At 42.8% G+C, this 16,149-nt stretch overlaps 1 protein-coding gene across 2 annotated transcripts in view; it reads left to right on the top strand.

Annotated features, from left to right (window-relative positions):
* The first annotated feature begins 422 nt into the window (after positions 1-422).
* The window catches only part of Dpy19l4 (dpy-19 like 4), a 57,150-nt gene continuing 41,423 nt past the window's right edge, over positions 423-16,149 (top strand). Inside the window, exons 1-3 of one of the 2 annotated variants that reach the window (XM_021160112.2) lie at positions 423-548; positions 5,412-5,519; positions 13,058-13,182. In XM_021160112.2, the coding sequence (XP_021015771.1) occupies positions 533-548; positions 5,412-5,519; positions 13,058-13,182 (249 nt within the window). In that variant the 5' untranslated portion in view covers positions 423-532. The remainder of the gene's footprint in view (positions 549-5,411; positions 5,520-13,057; positions 13,183-16,149) is intronic. The other variant, XM_029476299.1, reaches the window with a different exon arrangement.

The raw sequence follows: 16,149 nt of genomic DNA, 5'->3' as shown, positions 1-16,149 counted from the left end.
GGCTGTCCTGGAACTCACTTTATAGACCAGGCTGGCCTCGAACTCAGAAATCCGCCTGCCTCTTCCTCCCAAGTGCAGGGATTAAAGGCGTGCGCCACCACGTCCGGCGAAACTCAGTTTTTTGTTTGAAAAATCCGCTGGACATAGGGAATGGATCTGGCCTACAGTCTATGACATTCCCAGCGTCACGAAAAGCTTGCTCTGGCTCCTGCTTTCCTGTGAGGATCAGCAAGGAGCGAGGGCGGCGGCGGGGACTCGTTCCTCCCAGGAGCATTGCCATCCCGTGGCCATCGTGGGCATGGCTGAGGCGCTCTGGCGAAACGCTCCGGCCGGGCCCCGCTCCCTGCACTCTGGTTCCCGGAGCGCCTTGGGGGGACCCAGTTGGCGGAGACACCAGAGGGGGGCGGGTCAGGAAGTGGGGGCGCGGCAGCCGGGAGCTGGCCGGGGCGGCCGCGGGGTTTGGATACTCGGAGGTTTGGGAGACTCCGGGCTGCTCGGGAGTGGTAGGGCCACTCGGGACTCCGCGGAGACGATGGCAAAGGAAGAAGGTGAAGGTTCCGGCGTGCAGCGGGCCAACTGCCGCGGCGGGCCCCGGAGAGGGGGCCGGGCCTGGCTGCTGGCTGCGGGCCGCGGGGAGCTGGGCGGGCGGGGACGCGCGCCCCCGAGTTTGCAGAGAAACCGGGCGCGAGCCGAGAAAATGGCCCAAAGTTTTGTCTCCCGAAATAGGACGCAGAAGTGGAACTTAAAATCAGGAGTCTCGGAAAGGAAGCTGTTGTTGGGTGGCGGGGCTGCGGGTCCGGAGTTGCTCCGCAGTGGAAAGCAGGACGAGATTGGGTGGGTTCTGGCTGCAGGCTGGAAGCTTTGGGTGCAGACTGGGAGGGATCGCACCCCTCGCGGGAAACTGAGGCTGGGATCTGGGATGGACGCGCAGAACCTGACGGAGTTCACTTGTGCTCTAAGGGATAACAAATGCCAAAGGGCAGGGGCATGTAAGTGGTTTAGGGGAGGAGGAGGTCAGTTTTAGGGTTAAAACTGATGGACTGGAGAGAGCTCTGCACGCTCCTCAGGGTCAATGCCAAGGGAATTTATTATCTAGCCAGCAATATTTATCCATAGAGGATTCGGACAGTGAGCAAAAGATAGGAAGCTGTAAAAAACTTAGCACTGTATGATACATAGTGTAAAAAAGTATTGGTGGCGTAGTAACTTCATAGGATGTGTATGCACGATTGAGCTCTTGGACTTCATTCGCTCGGATGAGCAGTTACATGTTTTCATTCTGCTGGAAAGCAGTTTTTATCTTACGGAGTGGAGTTGTGAATTCGACCGTTAGTTATCTGGTTTAGATTTAAGTCGTTGAACCAAGGAGACAAGAAGGGACTTTGAAGAATTCAATGGAAAGCCATTTTTCAAAAAGACTATTAGAAGTACATGCTGACTGGGACTAGATGTCCTGTCTCTGAGGTCATGATTCAGCCATTCCTCCTCTTCCTGCAGCTCTTCGTGTTAAATTTCATGCACATTTAAGATACTACCTAAAATCAGCTTCAAAGCAGGTTGCTGGTAAGGAAGAATGTAATTCCACCTTTTTCTTTAGCTATATCTGTGTTTGCAATGTGCTATCATTTGACAAAGATTTTTTTAAACTTTATTTTTGTGATTAGTTACAAATCTGTGTGGGTAGGTTGATAAACCAGTTTGTCCTTGTGAGCACATTAATACTTAACACAGGAAAAAATAGTGCAGTGCCACTAAAACTTGATATTGTAAATATACAGAAATTGCATTTAAGATGTAATTATTATACTTAATAACTATGATGTGGACCTTTTTAAAAGGCTATATCATTTTGTAAAAGTAGTTGACTATAAACTGTTAAATGATTTTTGGTTATAGAATTACAGGTAATCTAAAAACATGTGTTTTATTCAGGACAATTACTGGGTGGCAGTTTTATTAAAATAATGGGTTCTTTCAACAAATGTTTAATTCCTTGGCTAAGTCTCTATTCTTTTGGGTGCTGGGATATAATAGCCAACAAAATATAAATATTTATTGTAATGATGTTTGTGATGATAATATTTACAGCAAACATGTCCCGTGTCAGGAATTTCCCTGAATCCCTTCTGTTTACGTATCGTGTATTTATTGTGTTAAAATTAGGCCAGTCTCTATATTTTTGTTTGAATTCAGGTCAGGTACAGTTTATAGCTTCTGGCTTATTCACAGGTCCTTCAGCAGCCTCTTTGTTGTCCAGCTGTCCCTGGAAGTAAATGTTCTTCCAGACGCCTCTCCTGTACTGTGTGTGCAATGGTGCTTGCATTGCTGCTTCCTGAAACAGATACAGGCTTTGAGGAGAACAGTGTTAGCATTTCTCTTGGACCCTCTCTATTCTACATGGACATCTAGAAGCCTGTTTGTAGCTCTGTTGGCTCATGTGCCTATGATGGGACTAGAGATTGAAGTAGCAGGTTATTCTTGTGGATATGTAGTCATCATTTAGTTTGGCTTTTTCCTTCTTCTCTCTCTCTCTCTCTCTCTCTCTCTCTCTCTCGCTCTCGCTCTCGCTCTCGCTCTCTCGCTCTCTCTCGCTCGCTCGATCGATTGCTTTCATTTCCTTTGGTTTTTTGAGACAGGGTTTCTCTGTGCAGCCATGGCTGTCCTGGAAGTGAACTTGTAGACCTAGCTGTCCTCTGCTGGAATTAAAGGCATGTACCACCCAGGACTTAATAAGCTCTGTTGCCTAACTATATCATCACCATAACATTACTTTTGTCTTTCAGTTGTGAAGTTACATGAACAATGATAGAGAGGAGGTGAGAAGTTTGCACTCAATTAGCTTCTGGTTTTTAGTGCCAGGCAAAAATGACAAAGTAGATAAACTGGCTAAAATACGTGTTGTCTTTGTCAGGTCTTACTGTGTAGCTCTGGCTAGCCTGGAACTGGCTTTGGAGGCCTTGAGCTCACAGAGACCTGCCTGCCTGAGTGCTGAGATCATAGTAAGTCACCAGACCCAGCTCAGGTTGTGCTCTTCTTGCTGCTAAAATTTAATGCAACTAAACGTGACATTAAAAATGAATGATTTTTTCTTTTAAATATATATATATATATATATACATATATATATATATTTAAGATGGTAGTTACAATTACATTATTCCCCCCTTCCCTGTTCTCCCTCTAAACCTGACGTACACCCCTTCTTGTTCTCTTTCAAGTTCATGGTCTCCTTTTCATTAGCTGTTGCTGTATGCACATATGTATATGAATATACATACATATAGTCCTAAATATATACTGTTCAGTAGGTATAGTGGGACTTGTATGTGTGTTTTCAGGGTTGAGCATTTGTTATTGGATAACCCATGGTGTATGCTCTTCCCCTGGGGTAGACCATTTCTCCAACTCTCAGCGTTCCTTAGATGTCTTGAGTTTTTCTGGGTTTTTTTTGTTTGTTTTGTTTTGTTTGTGACACAGGGTTTCTCTGTCTTCCCTGGTTGTCTTGGAACTCACTCTGTAGACCAGGCTGGCTTCGAACTCAGAGATCTGCCTCCTGCCTTTGCCTCCCTCCAGAGCTGTGGGATTAACGGCGTCTGCCACCACCATCTGCTTCCTTGTCTATGTTGGCATGTCCATTATTGCTCTTGTTTGGGTCATGTTCAGGCAGTCATGTTGGTGAGACTTCATGGCTCACCAACTTCATGTAGCTTCTGCCATTCCTAGGAGACAGAGGCTCACAGCAAACTCCTTATCCTCTGCCTCTTACAATCTTTCCACCCCTCTTCTGCAACGTTCCCTGAGCCTTATGCATGGGAGTTGTTCTCACCAATTGGGCCTGTGGTCTGGGGTGCAGAGAGAAGTTCCCAGGGTGAGGGGCGAGGAGCACACTGGACACGGCTGTAAAAGTGGTGGGCGTTAGACATCACACCAGTCTACTAAGTCACTTCTTTTTTCCATGCTGCTATTTAAAGACATTTTAGTAAGCATGTGCTGGCTTGGAAACAGTTTCAGAACATCTTTGTTTTATTCAGTTTTCAGAGTAATGCTAAGGAGCTGTCTGTGTGACCAGAGTAGCTATTCTCTTTGCTGCTGATTCTTTCCTTTGGTCTCACATTTTATAGCATAACTACCGAAGTACAGGAAAGAAGAGAAAGCAAAGCCTGGGTCCCATTACTAACTCGACAGGGCACTCCGGTCTGCCAGAGTAGTTATCCATCTCAGGAGGTAACTTAGGGGGTATGTTCTCTATCTCAAATTTCTGTTTAAGTTGGAGTCCCTTATTTTCTCATTTGGAACTTAATTTACTAGTTTCGAAGTAACTTCTGTATTACAGTTTTTAAAAAGTAGAGACCCAGCCGGGCGTGGTGGCGCACGCCTTTAATCCCAGCACTCGGGAGGCAGAGGCACGTAGATTTCTGAGTTCGAGGCCAGCCTGGTCTACAAAGTGAGTTCCAGGACAGTCAGGGCTACACAGAGAAACCCTGTCTTGAAACAAACAAACAAACAAACAAACAAACAAAAAAGTAGAGACAGAAAAGGTAAGCAGTTTGGTATTGCAGCATTTTTTCCAAGCGCTTCCCATGATATTATAGGACTGAAAACTAGCACCTCCATGTGTCAGAGTCCACGATGACCCCACAGCTTCCGGGAGCACACTGTGAAGAAGGAGAGGCTAGGCTCAGCACTCAAGCATCCTAGTATGTTCAGGACCCTTCGTTTAGTTCCAAATTCTGGAAAGAAAAATGATGTTGTGTGCCTGTAATCCCAGCATTTAGAAGGCTGAGGCAGGAGGATCATGTGTTTGAGGCTACTCAAGATCCTGCCTTTAAAAAGGAAAATAAAAGCCATAATTTTATGATAAATCCATTGTATTTTGAACAAAAATTGTTGGTCTGCAAATGATGGCTTTCATAATCTCAGGTAACTATCATAGTAAGGACAGTAGTCACCTCGAAACTTCGGGGAAGAATAACTTATTCTAGAACATTTAAAATAGCGTCCCTGCAGGAGGAGACCCTGCAGACTCTTACCAGCTGGATTCCCAGATCACGAGCTGCTGGGGGAGTGGTGGGGAATGCATGTTTGTTGTTTCCAGCCGTATACTGAAGACAGCTTTGAGGAAGAGGCACAGATGCTCTGACACTCCAGATATTCCGTGCACTAATGGGTCTCAGTGTGACTGCTTTAGTCACATCATCTCCAGGCTTTTCTCTTTGTCATAGATGTTAGACTTGATTCCGTCTGTATCAGAGTTGTGCCATTTATGTTTTTTTCAACCAGGGAAGCTCATTAGAGACAGGACTTGGGGCGCTCTACTGGGATCTGGCCATGTAGGTAACCTAACAAAAGTTGATTCACCTGAGATCTGAAGATCGATGAACACATTGCAATAATGTCTTCACTATTTTAAGGATCATCTGTAGAACCCCGGCAAAGGAAAAAGCAAAGAACTTCAGGAAGTCAGGAAGCCAAAGCAGAGAAGATCCGCAGAACCCCAGCTCCTGAAAGAGCTCCAAAATGTAAGTCAGATGGACCTGGGTGCAGTAGCACCCAGAGAATCATGCTGCAAAAATATGTTTTCATCATTCAGATGTGCACACTTTCAAAAATGATGTCTTTTGCCTTTTGTGTTTTGAGGTGTTGAGTGGGAACTAAACCTAGGCCTTGTGCATATGAGCTAGACAAGCTCTCTACCACTGGGCATGCCCCCATCTTACATAAAGATATTTTGAGATTAAATTTATGGTTAACACAGTTGGTTTTTGCGGTAGAACAACCCCTAAGCTGTATCACTTTACAATAAACATTTGTACCTTAATTATGGCCCATGTTGTGGCCATGATATGACAGATATTTATTTCTGATCTGTTATATGTTTCAATCATGGGTTGGCTGGCTTGGCTTCCTGTGCCAGGAAGGAATAGCCCCTGTTTGGGACACATTTTTCTTGGCACAGAGGAGAAGAGAAGGAAGGCCTCTTGGAGGTTCTGCTGGACTGACCCAGTGTTCTTGGTCCAGGCAAGTGCTAGTCAGTCCAGACACTGGGTTACAGAAGGACACCGTTACTACAGGAAACTCTTAGAAGTCATGGTTATGGGTAGAAATACATAATCGTCTGTTTTTATTCATTTATTTATTTTATCACATTGGGGGTCAAGCCCTGGGGGGCTTTGAGTGTAGCTTGTACTATCAATGATCCATGACGATATTCTTCTCCTCGTAAGTATTGGCTCCTCTCTCTCTCTCTCTCTCTCTCAGACACACATCCCCTCCCCTGCATTACGGAACCCTCAGATAGCACATACTCTCCCCTGCACTAAGGGAGACAGCCAGTCTTATTTTGTCATAGCATCAGTTTTAAATCTTTTCTACATCAGGGCCAGCTAGGACTCATTCTGAGCCTAAGACCTATGAACTCAAAATGCAAGTTATCTGCAACATGTCACAGTCCTCAACAACAGTGGTTTCCTTCAAGGACTCAAGATCTTGGAAAACAGTTGTGTTTGAAGGTGTGATTGCCTTAATGAGCAGCTTCGAGTCAGCTCAGAGCAAAGGTGTGTAAGTTATTGGATGCACACTTCCAAAACTCCTCTCTAATGGAGTCATACAGACATTCTTCATCTGTTTGACCTCAAATTCTGGCATTTATAGTTTTGTCAATGAGTGAAATTCATTAGAGGCAATACTCAGTTGTTTTTTATTGTTGTTGTTTTTAAAACCAAAAAACAGGGAGTTGGCCTTGTAGATTTTTTTTTGTTTTGTTTTGTTTTTTTGTTTTTTGTTTTAGATTTTCGAGACAGGGTTTCTCTGTATATTCCTGTCTGTCCTAGAACTCACTCTGTAGACCAGGCTGGCCTCGAACTCAGAAATCTGCCTGCCTCTGCCTCCTGAGTGCTGGGATTAAAGGCGTGCGCCACCATGCCTGGCTTTTGATATTTTTTTGCCTATCATGTGATTATATGGTCAAATTTTAGACTCTCTGGGAAGGAAGTGTAAACCACATTGTATAATATAAATAAGGTAGGCACAGTTAACCACCCCTGTCAAGAAGGTAGAAACTCCCTTGAAATTCAGGTTTCCAGATGCCAGCCCAGAGCCTGTCAGTAAGTCGTCCTGTACTGTGGACCTGCCTCGGGCCTACCTGGCTTTCCTGTGTATGCCCCGTCTCAGTATACACTCTTAGATAGTGTGATGCTGTAAATCCTTCTGTTTGAAAGGAAGGAAGAGCTGGAGACACAGCACAGTTGCACAGCAGTTCAGAAATCCTGCTAAGCACAAGGTATCGCCTTACCCTGGGCTAGGAAATCTTTTTCTTTAATTTTTTAAAAAGTTTTTACAATTTATTTGTGGTTTTGATAACCATTTAATATAAGTATTTGAAAATGGGGTATATTGTTTACTTTCATGGAACAAATATATAAATATGTAAGTAGGCAATGTAACTTTTGATAAACCAGGGTGTTTTTCTCTTTTATTTTTAAAAAACAAATTTAAATTGGATATTGTTTATTTACATTTCAAGTGTTATCCCCTTTCCTGGTTTTTCCTCTGCAAACCCCCATTCCTGTTCCCTCCTACCCTGCTTCTATGAGGGTGCTTCCCCATTTACCTACCCACTCCTGCCTCACCACCCTAGCATTCCTCTATACTGGGGCATCAAGCCTTCATAGGACCAAGGGCCTCTCTTTCCACTGATGCCAGATAAGGCCCCTTCAGCTCCTTCCGTCCTTCCCCTAACTTCTCCATTGGGATCCTTGTGCTCAGTCCAATGGTTGGCTGTGAGCATCCGCATCTGTATTGGTCAGGATCTGGCAGAGCCTCTCAGGAGACAGCTGTATCAGGCTCCTGTCAGCATGCACTTACTGGCATCTGCAATAGTGTCTGGGTTTGGTGTCTGCATGTGGATTGGATCCCTAAGTGGGACAGTCTCTGGATGGCCTTTCCTTCAGTCTCTGCTCCACTCTTTGTCCCTATATTTCCTTTAGACAGGAGCAATTCTGGGTTAAAATTTTGGAGACCATGAAATTCACAGGCAAATGGATGCATCTAGAAAATATCACCCTGAGTGAGGTAACTCAGTCACAAAAGATCATATATGGTATGTACTCAACTAATAAGTGGATATTAGGCAAAGAGTGTGGAATACCCATGATACAACTCACAGACCACATGAAGCTCAAGAGGAAGGAAGACCAAAGAGTGGATGCTTCAGTCCTACTTAGAAGAGGGAACAAAATAATCAAGGGAAGTAGAGGGTGGGGGAGACTTGGCAGGAAGAGGGGGGGGGAGAAAAGGGGACAGAATCAGGTGTGGGAGGAGATGGAGGAGATGTACAGAGGGTCAGGAAATTGAACAGAGGTGTATAGCATTGGGAGATGGGGAACTGGGGGTAGCTACCAGAAAATCCCACATGCCAAGAAAGCAGGAGCCTCCTAGGACTGCACGGGGATGACATTAGCTGAAATACCCCACAAAGGGGAGGGAGAACCTGTCGAGACCATATCAAAAGGTGAAGCCTGTCCCTTCCTCCCACCCCCCATTTGAGGGATGGTACCACCCACCCATCTCCAAAATGTTAACCCAGAATTGCTAGGAAATCTTTTTTTTTTAAAGATTTATTTATTTATTATATGTAAGTACACTGTAGCTGTCCTCAGACACACCAGAAGAGGGAGTCAGATCTCATTACGGATGGTTGTGAGCCACCATGTGGTTGCTGGGATTTGAACTCTGGACCTTCGGAAGAGCAGTCGGGTGCTCTTACCCGCTGAGCCATCTCACCAGCCCTAGGAAATCTTTTGTGAGGAGGCTGAGAAAGGAGAATTGAGAGCTCAAGAGTGAAAGACAAGCCAGGCAGTGGTGGCACATGCCATTAATCCCAACACTTGGGAGGCAGAGGCAGGTGGATTTCTGAGTTCGCGGCCAGCCTGGTCTACAGAGTGAGTTCCAGGACATCCAGGGATACACAGAAAAACCCTGTCTTGGAAAAAAAAAAAAAAAAAGTGAGATATAAGTAATGCAAAGTGGAACCTTGTCACGAACAAACACAGAAGCACATTATACAGCGGCAGACATTTGATAATGCTGTTGCCATGGGTAGTTGCAGTCATTTTTAAAATGTATACATACTTAGACATTAATGTGTATAGGTGTTTTGTCTGCATGTTTGCATGTGAACCTCATGCATGCCTTGTGACTGCTGAGGTCAGAAATGTGTGTCAGATCCCCTGGAAATGGAGTTACAGATGCTTGTCAGCTGCCACAGAGGTACTGGGAGTGAAACCTGGGTCTTCTGGAAGAGCAGCCAGTGCTCTCAGTTACTGAGCAATCTCTCCAGGCCCTATATAATTAAGTAAGTAGATACTGCATGTAGATGCTGTATACACGTGTGAGTGCAGGTGTCTGCAGAGGGCAGTAGTGTCAAAGCCCTTGGAGCTAGAGTTACAGACAGCTGTAAGCCACCAGAAATGGGTGCTGGGGCTGAGCTGGCTGGGGTCCTTTGGAAGAGCAGCGAGTACTCTTTTGTCTTTCCAGCCCCATGCTTCGCAGCATTTCATTGTTTGACTGGACGTAATTGCTTCTTTTGGACATTTGGGTTTTCAGTATTTAATTATAAATGTTCATGCTGTGAATGTTGTGTTTTTGAGCATATATCTTGCAGGCATGTTTTGTATTAAAAATTTCTGTGTATGTGTGTGTGTGTCTGTCTGTCTGTCTATGTCTGTCTGTTTTCCTTTCTCTTTTTTTTCCTACAGGTCCCCCCCCGCCCCCAGACAGGGTATCTCTGTGTGTAGCCCTGGCTGTCCTGGAACTCACTTTGTAGACCAGGCCGGCCTTGAACTCAGAAATCCGCCTGCCTCTGCCTCCTGAGTGCTGGGATTAAAGGCGTGTGCCACCATGCCTGGCTTTTTTTTTTTTTTTTTTTTTTTTTTTTTTTTTGCATCATGTCCTCACTAAGTTGCTCTGCCTGGCTTCAGGTTCCCCAGCTACCCAAGTCACTGGATTTTCAGCTGCACCTCTACCTAATTTAGCCTTTGGGATTGTCTGTCAGAGTTTCAAAGGTCTGCAACTCTTGAGGTCTTAAGTGGGCATATGAACTTGTCTGAAGGCAGCAAGCAGATCTGAGAAAGCTGTTCAGTCAGTATGTGATTCAGTGACCATGTTTTGCTTTGGGGAAGGAAGTAAATATTTGTGCCTGTGGAAACAGTCAGTTACTATTTTATTATTCCCAAACACATGCTGTCTTTGCTAAAGTGCATGACACATCTCTTGATTACTGTTGGATTTGGACTACTTCTCTCAGGCACTGTTCCTCTGTCCTGGTAATAGCATGTCAGATAGAGTCACGCTAATCTGGATCTGTGAAGATACCAGAAGTCCAGGAACAAAGCTGAGCTGCTGAATTAAGCAGTAGCCTAAAAGAGAATTGTGAGAAATAAAGCTTTGTAATACAGAAACAAAAAAATGTTACCTATGCTATTGATATTGATACCTATGAAATTTTTTTTCTGTACTTGATCAGCATTTTACAACTGAAAGATTTATCTGCTTATGCTGGATTCTGACTGACCATGTAATTAAAAATCCTATACATTATTGTTTGTTTGTTTGTTTGTTTATGAAAAGGTCTTGCTAGGTAGCCCATGGTAGCCTAGAACTCATCTGAAGCCCAGGCTGGCTTTGAACTTGTGATCTAGCTGCTTGAACCTCCCTATCGATGGGATGCTGGGTATGTACTATTATTTTTAAATTGGTAGTTTAATTAATTAATTAATTTATTCATTTAGTTTTTTGAGGCAGAGCTTTTCTGTGTAGTGCTGGGGGTCCTGGAACTAGCTCTGTAGACCAAGCTGGCCTCAACTCACAGAACCTCCTCCCTCTGCCTCCCAAATGCTAGGAGAGCTAGGTGTGCACCAGATATTAGGCTGGCATTGCTTCACTTACTGTATATATTTATGAAAGTATACTTGTTTAGCACAATAATAATAACTGGTATTTGCTGTGCTCTTAGCATTGCTAATCACTAAATGCTTTGAGAATAGGAAATATATGTGTATATATTATATATTTATATGTGTATATGTATTTATGTGTGTGCTTATATGTAATATAATGATTATATATCATGATATTAGAAACAGTAACGTGAAAAAGCTAGGTAACACAGTGCATACCTGTGATGTCAATGCTTGGAAGGTGGAAGCAAGAGACTCAGGTTCACGTACAACCTCCACTATGTGGTGACTTAGTTCAACATATGATCCTTTAAAAAGCCAAATGGAACCAAGCCAAAACCAAATTTTAAGACAGTTATATTAAGTCTAGGTGTGGTGGCTCATACCTTTAATCTCATCACTTAGGAAGTAGAGGCAGGTGGATCTCCATGAGTTCTAGGCCAGCCAAGGCTACATAGTGAAACTGCCTCAAAGAACTAAAACCATAAAAGTTATATCATACTGACACTAATAGTTGATTATTGAATAGTTTAAAATATTTACAATATAATTGTTTTTATTTAGAAATATGCATTTTTTATAATAAATAAGAACCTTTGCAAACTCTAAGTTTTATTTGTCTTTTGGTGCTAGAGATTAAGCCTGGACCTTGCCCTGTGCTAAGCCCTCAGTCCTGAGATTTTTGTTTAACTGATCTAATAAATCAGAAAGTGGATTTCTCAGAGTTGTCTACTATTCCGTACCAGAGCAGTGGTTCCATGCCTTTGGGATATACTTCCTGTGCTATGTGGGACTGCATCCTCCTGTGCGCAGTCCAAGTGTGTCTTACATGTTCACCAGGAAGAGCTCCTATGCATGGATGCTTATATGTAAATAAACAGTTATATGTGTCCTTTGAAGACATCGTCATCAAAACTCATTCAAGTCCATACAATATAGCAAGGACTGTAGTTTACAGAACATATGTTAGTTTTTTTTTGAAAGGAAAACTATCAGTAGAGATTCAGAATGAGTGTTTATAAATATTAATAGATATTAATAGTTAGTTTATAGATATTAACCCATTCCTTTTTATCATTTAATGTCAGTGGGCATTTTTTTCATATCTTGTTTTTTTTAAATAGTTGTTTCTTAGTTTTGCTTGTTTTATTTTTATTTTTTTGAAACAGAGGGTTTCTATGTGTAGCGCTGGCTGTCCTGGAACTTGCTCTGTAGACAGCCTGGTTGGCCTCAAACTCAGAGGTTCGCCTGCCTCTGCCTCCCAGTGCTGGGATTAAAGACAAGCACCACCACTCCTCGCCTTTTTTTCCATGTTTCAACCAATTTTCAGTGTACTGTTCTTTCATGTTAATCATATTTGCCTTATGAAACAAATCTCTACAATGTGTCAGACTTAAAAATTGTTTTTTTACTAATTGTGTGTGTGTGTGTTTGTGTGTGTGTGTGTGTGTGAGAGAGAGAGAGAGAGAGAGAGAGGGAAAGAGAGACCGTGAGCACACATGGAGGATCAGAGACAACTTTTAGGAGTTAGTTCTCTCCTTTTACCATATTGGTCTGAAGGATTGAACTCAGGTCAGGTCATCATGATTGGTGAGTAGTACTTTCTCACACTAAACCTTCTTACGGGTTCCCTTGTTGGCATTTTACACTAGTGTGGTGCATTTGTTACAAGTAATAAATATTGAGGCATTCCCCTCAAATGAAACCTGTACTTTATTCAGATGTTCTTAGTCTTCACCTTATGTCTTTTTACTTTTGTTGTCGTGTTGTTTTGGTCTCTATGCACTGCACTGACAGTTTCCTAGGTTTTTGTTTTTGATGACCCTGACATCCATCTGTCCATTTTTCTTTCCTGACATCCCCCTGCCCGTCCGTCCGTCCATCCATCCATCCCTCCTTCTTATCTGACATCCATCCATCCATCCTTTCTTCTTTCTGGCTCTTCCTCTTTCCTTTGCTTGTAGTGGGGATTACCCCAGGACCTCACATATGCCAAGCAGGAGTTCCATCAGCTGAGCTTCTCATCTGGGAAGCGACCTGCTGAGCTGTCCTGTAGGATGGGCCTCTGTTGGAATTTGACTATCTTTAATATTCTTTTTCAGATGTATCATTTCAACGTTTTGCAAAGATCGTCATTGGCTGTCTCGCAGCCGTTATTAGTGGTATGATGCATGTTTTCTACTTGTCAGCTTACCATGAACGGAAATTCTGGTTTTCCAACAGGCAGGTAAGAAGAATTTTGAGAATATGAAAAGTGTTTTCACACACTATTATGTGTTTCTTAGGAGGTTGTACATATATTTGTTAAGTATGACAAGTCCCTTCTTATTTGTAGGTATTAGCAAAATGCTATAGAAGTTCTTTTGAGACACAGTTACAGTATTACCCTTAAAATATGTAATAAGCTGGGTGTGGTTGCAGGTGCCATAAATCTAGCACTGGCAGGCAGAGGTAGACAGAGCTCTGTGAAGTCTAGGTTAACTTGGTCTCCATAGCTAGTTCTAGGCTGACCAGGCCTACATAGTGAGACTGTCTCAAACAAAATGAAATAAGCTAATTTATAAACTAGAAACTATTAGGGTGTTCTCCTTGTACAGTGAATTTATCTGGGATTGTTTGAGGAAAATCTGGCCCAAGTGTATGAGAACTGGCTGCAAGAGGCACCAGACTGAAGAAAGACAGGCAGATCTAGGAGCTCATTTGTAGCTGTGAGTTGTGGACAGTAGCAAACTGAGTCCTTGAACTTGGAATGAAAAGGAAGTGATGGTAAAATGTCAGAACAAGCCCACTTTCTTCCAGACCAAATGCGCCGGGTAGGCACATTCCTGGTGCAGGATGGAGGTCCCATGTACCGCTCTAGCAGTTTGTCCATTTAGAGCATGCTGAGAAACAGGAAAAAGAGGTCAGAGCTACTCAGGAGCAGCATGGCTCCTCTGTCGGAAGATGGCTGTGGTCAGATCAAGCTGACTCTACGGACTTTCAGAAAAGTGCTATGGTATTGGTCAGCCTCTTAGTAGTTTTGGTAGTTCATATTTCAGGATTATGAATTTCAGCATTAAAATACTTTACTTTTTAGATTATGTAATTACACTTATATTATCTAATTTTAGAATTAGATTTTATAATTATGAGTTTTGGGGGAAGGTTGAAAATGATTAACAGATATAATAGGATTTACATTTTAATTTTATTATATATTTTTCAATTTTAAAATTGCATTTATTTATTTTGTGTATGTATGTGGTATAGCAAGTATCTTGATTCACCAAATCCTCTAACTGGCTCCAATAATAACATTAACATGTTGCCTCATCTCGATAGATGCCCCAGGAACACCCTCATAGAAGTAGAGGGAGGGAGTATGGGATAGGGGGTTTCCTGGGTGGGTGGGTGGGTGGGGACTGGGAAAGGGGATAACATTTGAAATGTAAATAAAGAAAATATCAAAAAAAAAAAAAAGATGTTGCCTCATGTTTAATGTTTGGTTTTCAGTTTCGGTATTTTACAGAATACATAATTGCTTTACTTTTTTTTTTTTTTCCCGAGACTGGGTTTCTCTGTGTAGTCGTGGCTGTCCTGGAACTCACTCTGTAGACCAGGCTGGCCTCGGACTTAGAAATCCACCTGCCTCTGCCTCCCAAGTGCTGGGATTAAAGGCGTGCACCACCACTGCCCAGCTCATAATTGCTATACTTATATTTGAAATTTCATCATTTGACTTTTGGCTCTATGGAGTTTTAAGAGTTTGGAGCCCATACTGATGCTTTTGTGGTTTAGTTTTGTCATTCCTTATTTTTGAGCAAGTAGACACTGAGAACTCACTATGTAGGCCAGGCTGTCCAGGAACTAACTCACAATCTATCCACATCTGCCTCCAGAATGCTACGGTTAAGGGTGTGTGCCACCAGGCCTGTCCCAGAACTGGCTTCTTGATCCATAGGTGACTGACCATTTTACTGTGGCAGAAGGGACGAGGGAGCGCTGGGACCTGTTTGCTAAGTGACACTAATCCTGTCATAAAGGATTTGTCCTCACCACACACCCATATTCCAAATCCCTCTTTCAAATGCCATCGCACTAGGGATTGAATTTCCACATACAAAACTGGCCCGTATCTTGGACAGTAGCATTCAGACCAGAGCAGTGTTTAAATGGGAGAGCAGTTCATTGGGTAACTAGATCTGGAAAACATTTCCCTTTGGAGACTAACAGTGGAGAACATATATGGAAATGGAAATATTTTATAATAAAGAAACTCATAGAACTGTTTAATCTAGCCCTTTCAAAGTGTAACTACAGAAGTATTTGTATTTTTTACATTTATTTAAAGGCAGAGTCTTGTTTGTAGCCCAGGCTGGCCTTGAACTCTCTGCCCTCCTGTTTGACTTTTTAAGTGCTAGGATTACAGATACTTAGTGTGTACACTTAAGTACTCCAAACAGTTAAAATGTTTTACTTGTATTTGTTTGTTTGTTTGTTTGTTTATCGTGTGTGTGTGTGTGTGTGTGTGTGTGTGTGTGTGTGTGTGAGTGTGAGTGAGTGCGCGCGCTCAGGGAGATCAGAGGACAACTTTATCCTTCCAACATGTAGCTTCTGGGAATCAAACGGGTTATTAGGCTTAGTGGCAAATACTCTTACCCACTGAGCCATTGTATAGATCCTAAGGCTCTTTAATTAACAGTCAGTAAAGTCATAACTAGTTAGAACTTTGGGAAATTGCTCCTAGGGGCTGAGAGACAACTCAGTGGGCAAGAGTGCAAACTGCTCTTACAAAGGAGCCAAGTCAGCTCCTTGTTCCATGTCAGGCAGCTCAGAACAGCCTGTGACTGTGGCCTCCATAGATACCTGAATATGTATGTACAGGTACCTGAATGCAGGCGCACACACATGGGCGAGCACATGCACACGCACGCGCGCACATACACACACACACACACACACTTAAACATAATGAGTCTTTATTAAAAAGTGGTTCTAGTAACATTGTTCTTGAGTACAGTTGGGTATCCCTTATCCAAAGTGCCAAGGTCCAAAGTGGTAGAGATTTGGATATTTTTTAAAGTCATTTTTTTAAATTTTGCAGTACTTATATATACACAATCTGACATGTTGGGAAGGGGTTCTGCATCTAGGCATACAGTTTAATGTCATAGCTTCCTGTGTGTAGTCTGAAGCTATTCTTGCATTTCTGTTG

This window comes from Mus caroli, chromosome 4 (assembly GCF_900094665.2).
Source record: "Mus caroli chromosome 4, CAROLI_EIJ_v1.1, whole genome shotgun sequence".
Lineage (NCBI taxonomy): Eukaryota > Metazoa > Chordata > Mammalia > Rodentia > Muridae > Mus > Mus caroli.
The sequence above is the reverse complement of the archived record's forward strand: the minus strand, read 5'-3'. Positions and strand labels throughout refer to the sequence as shown.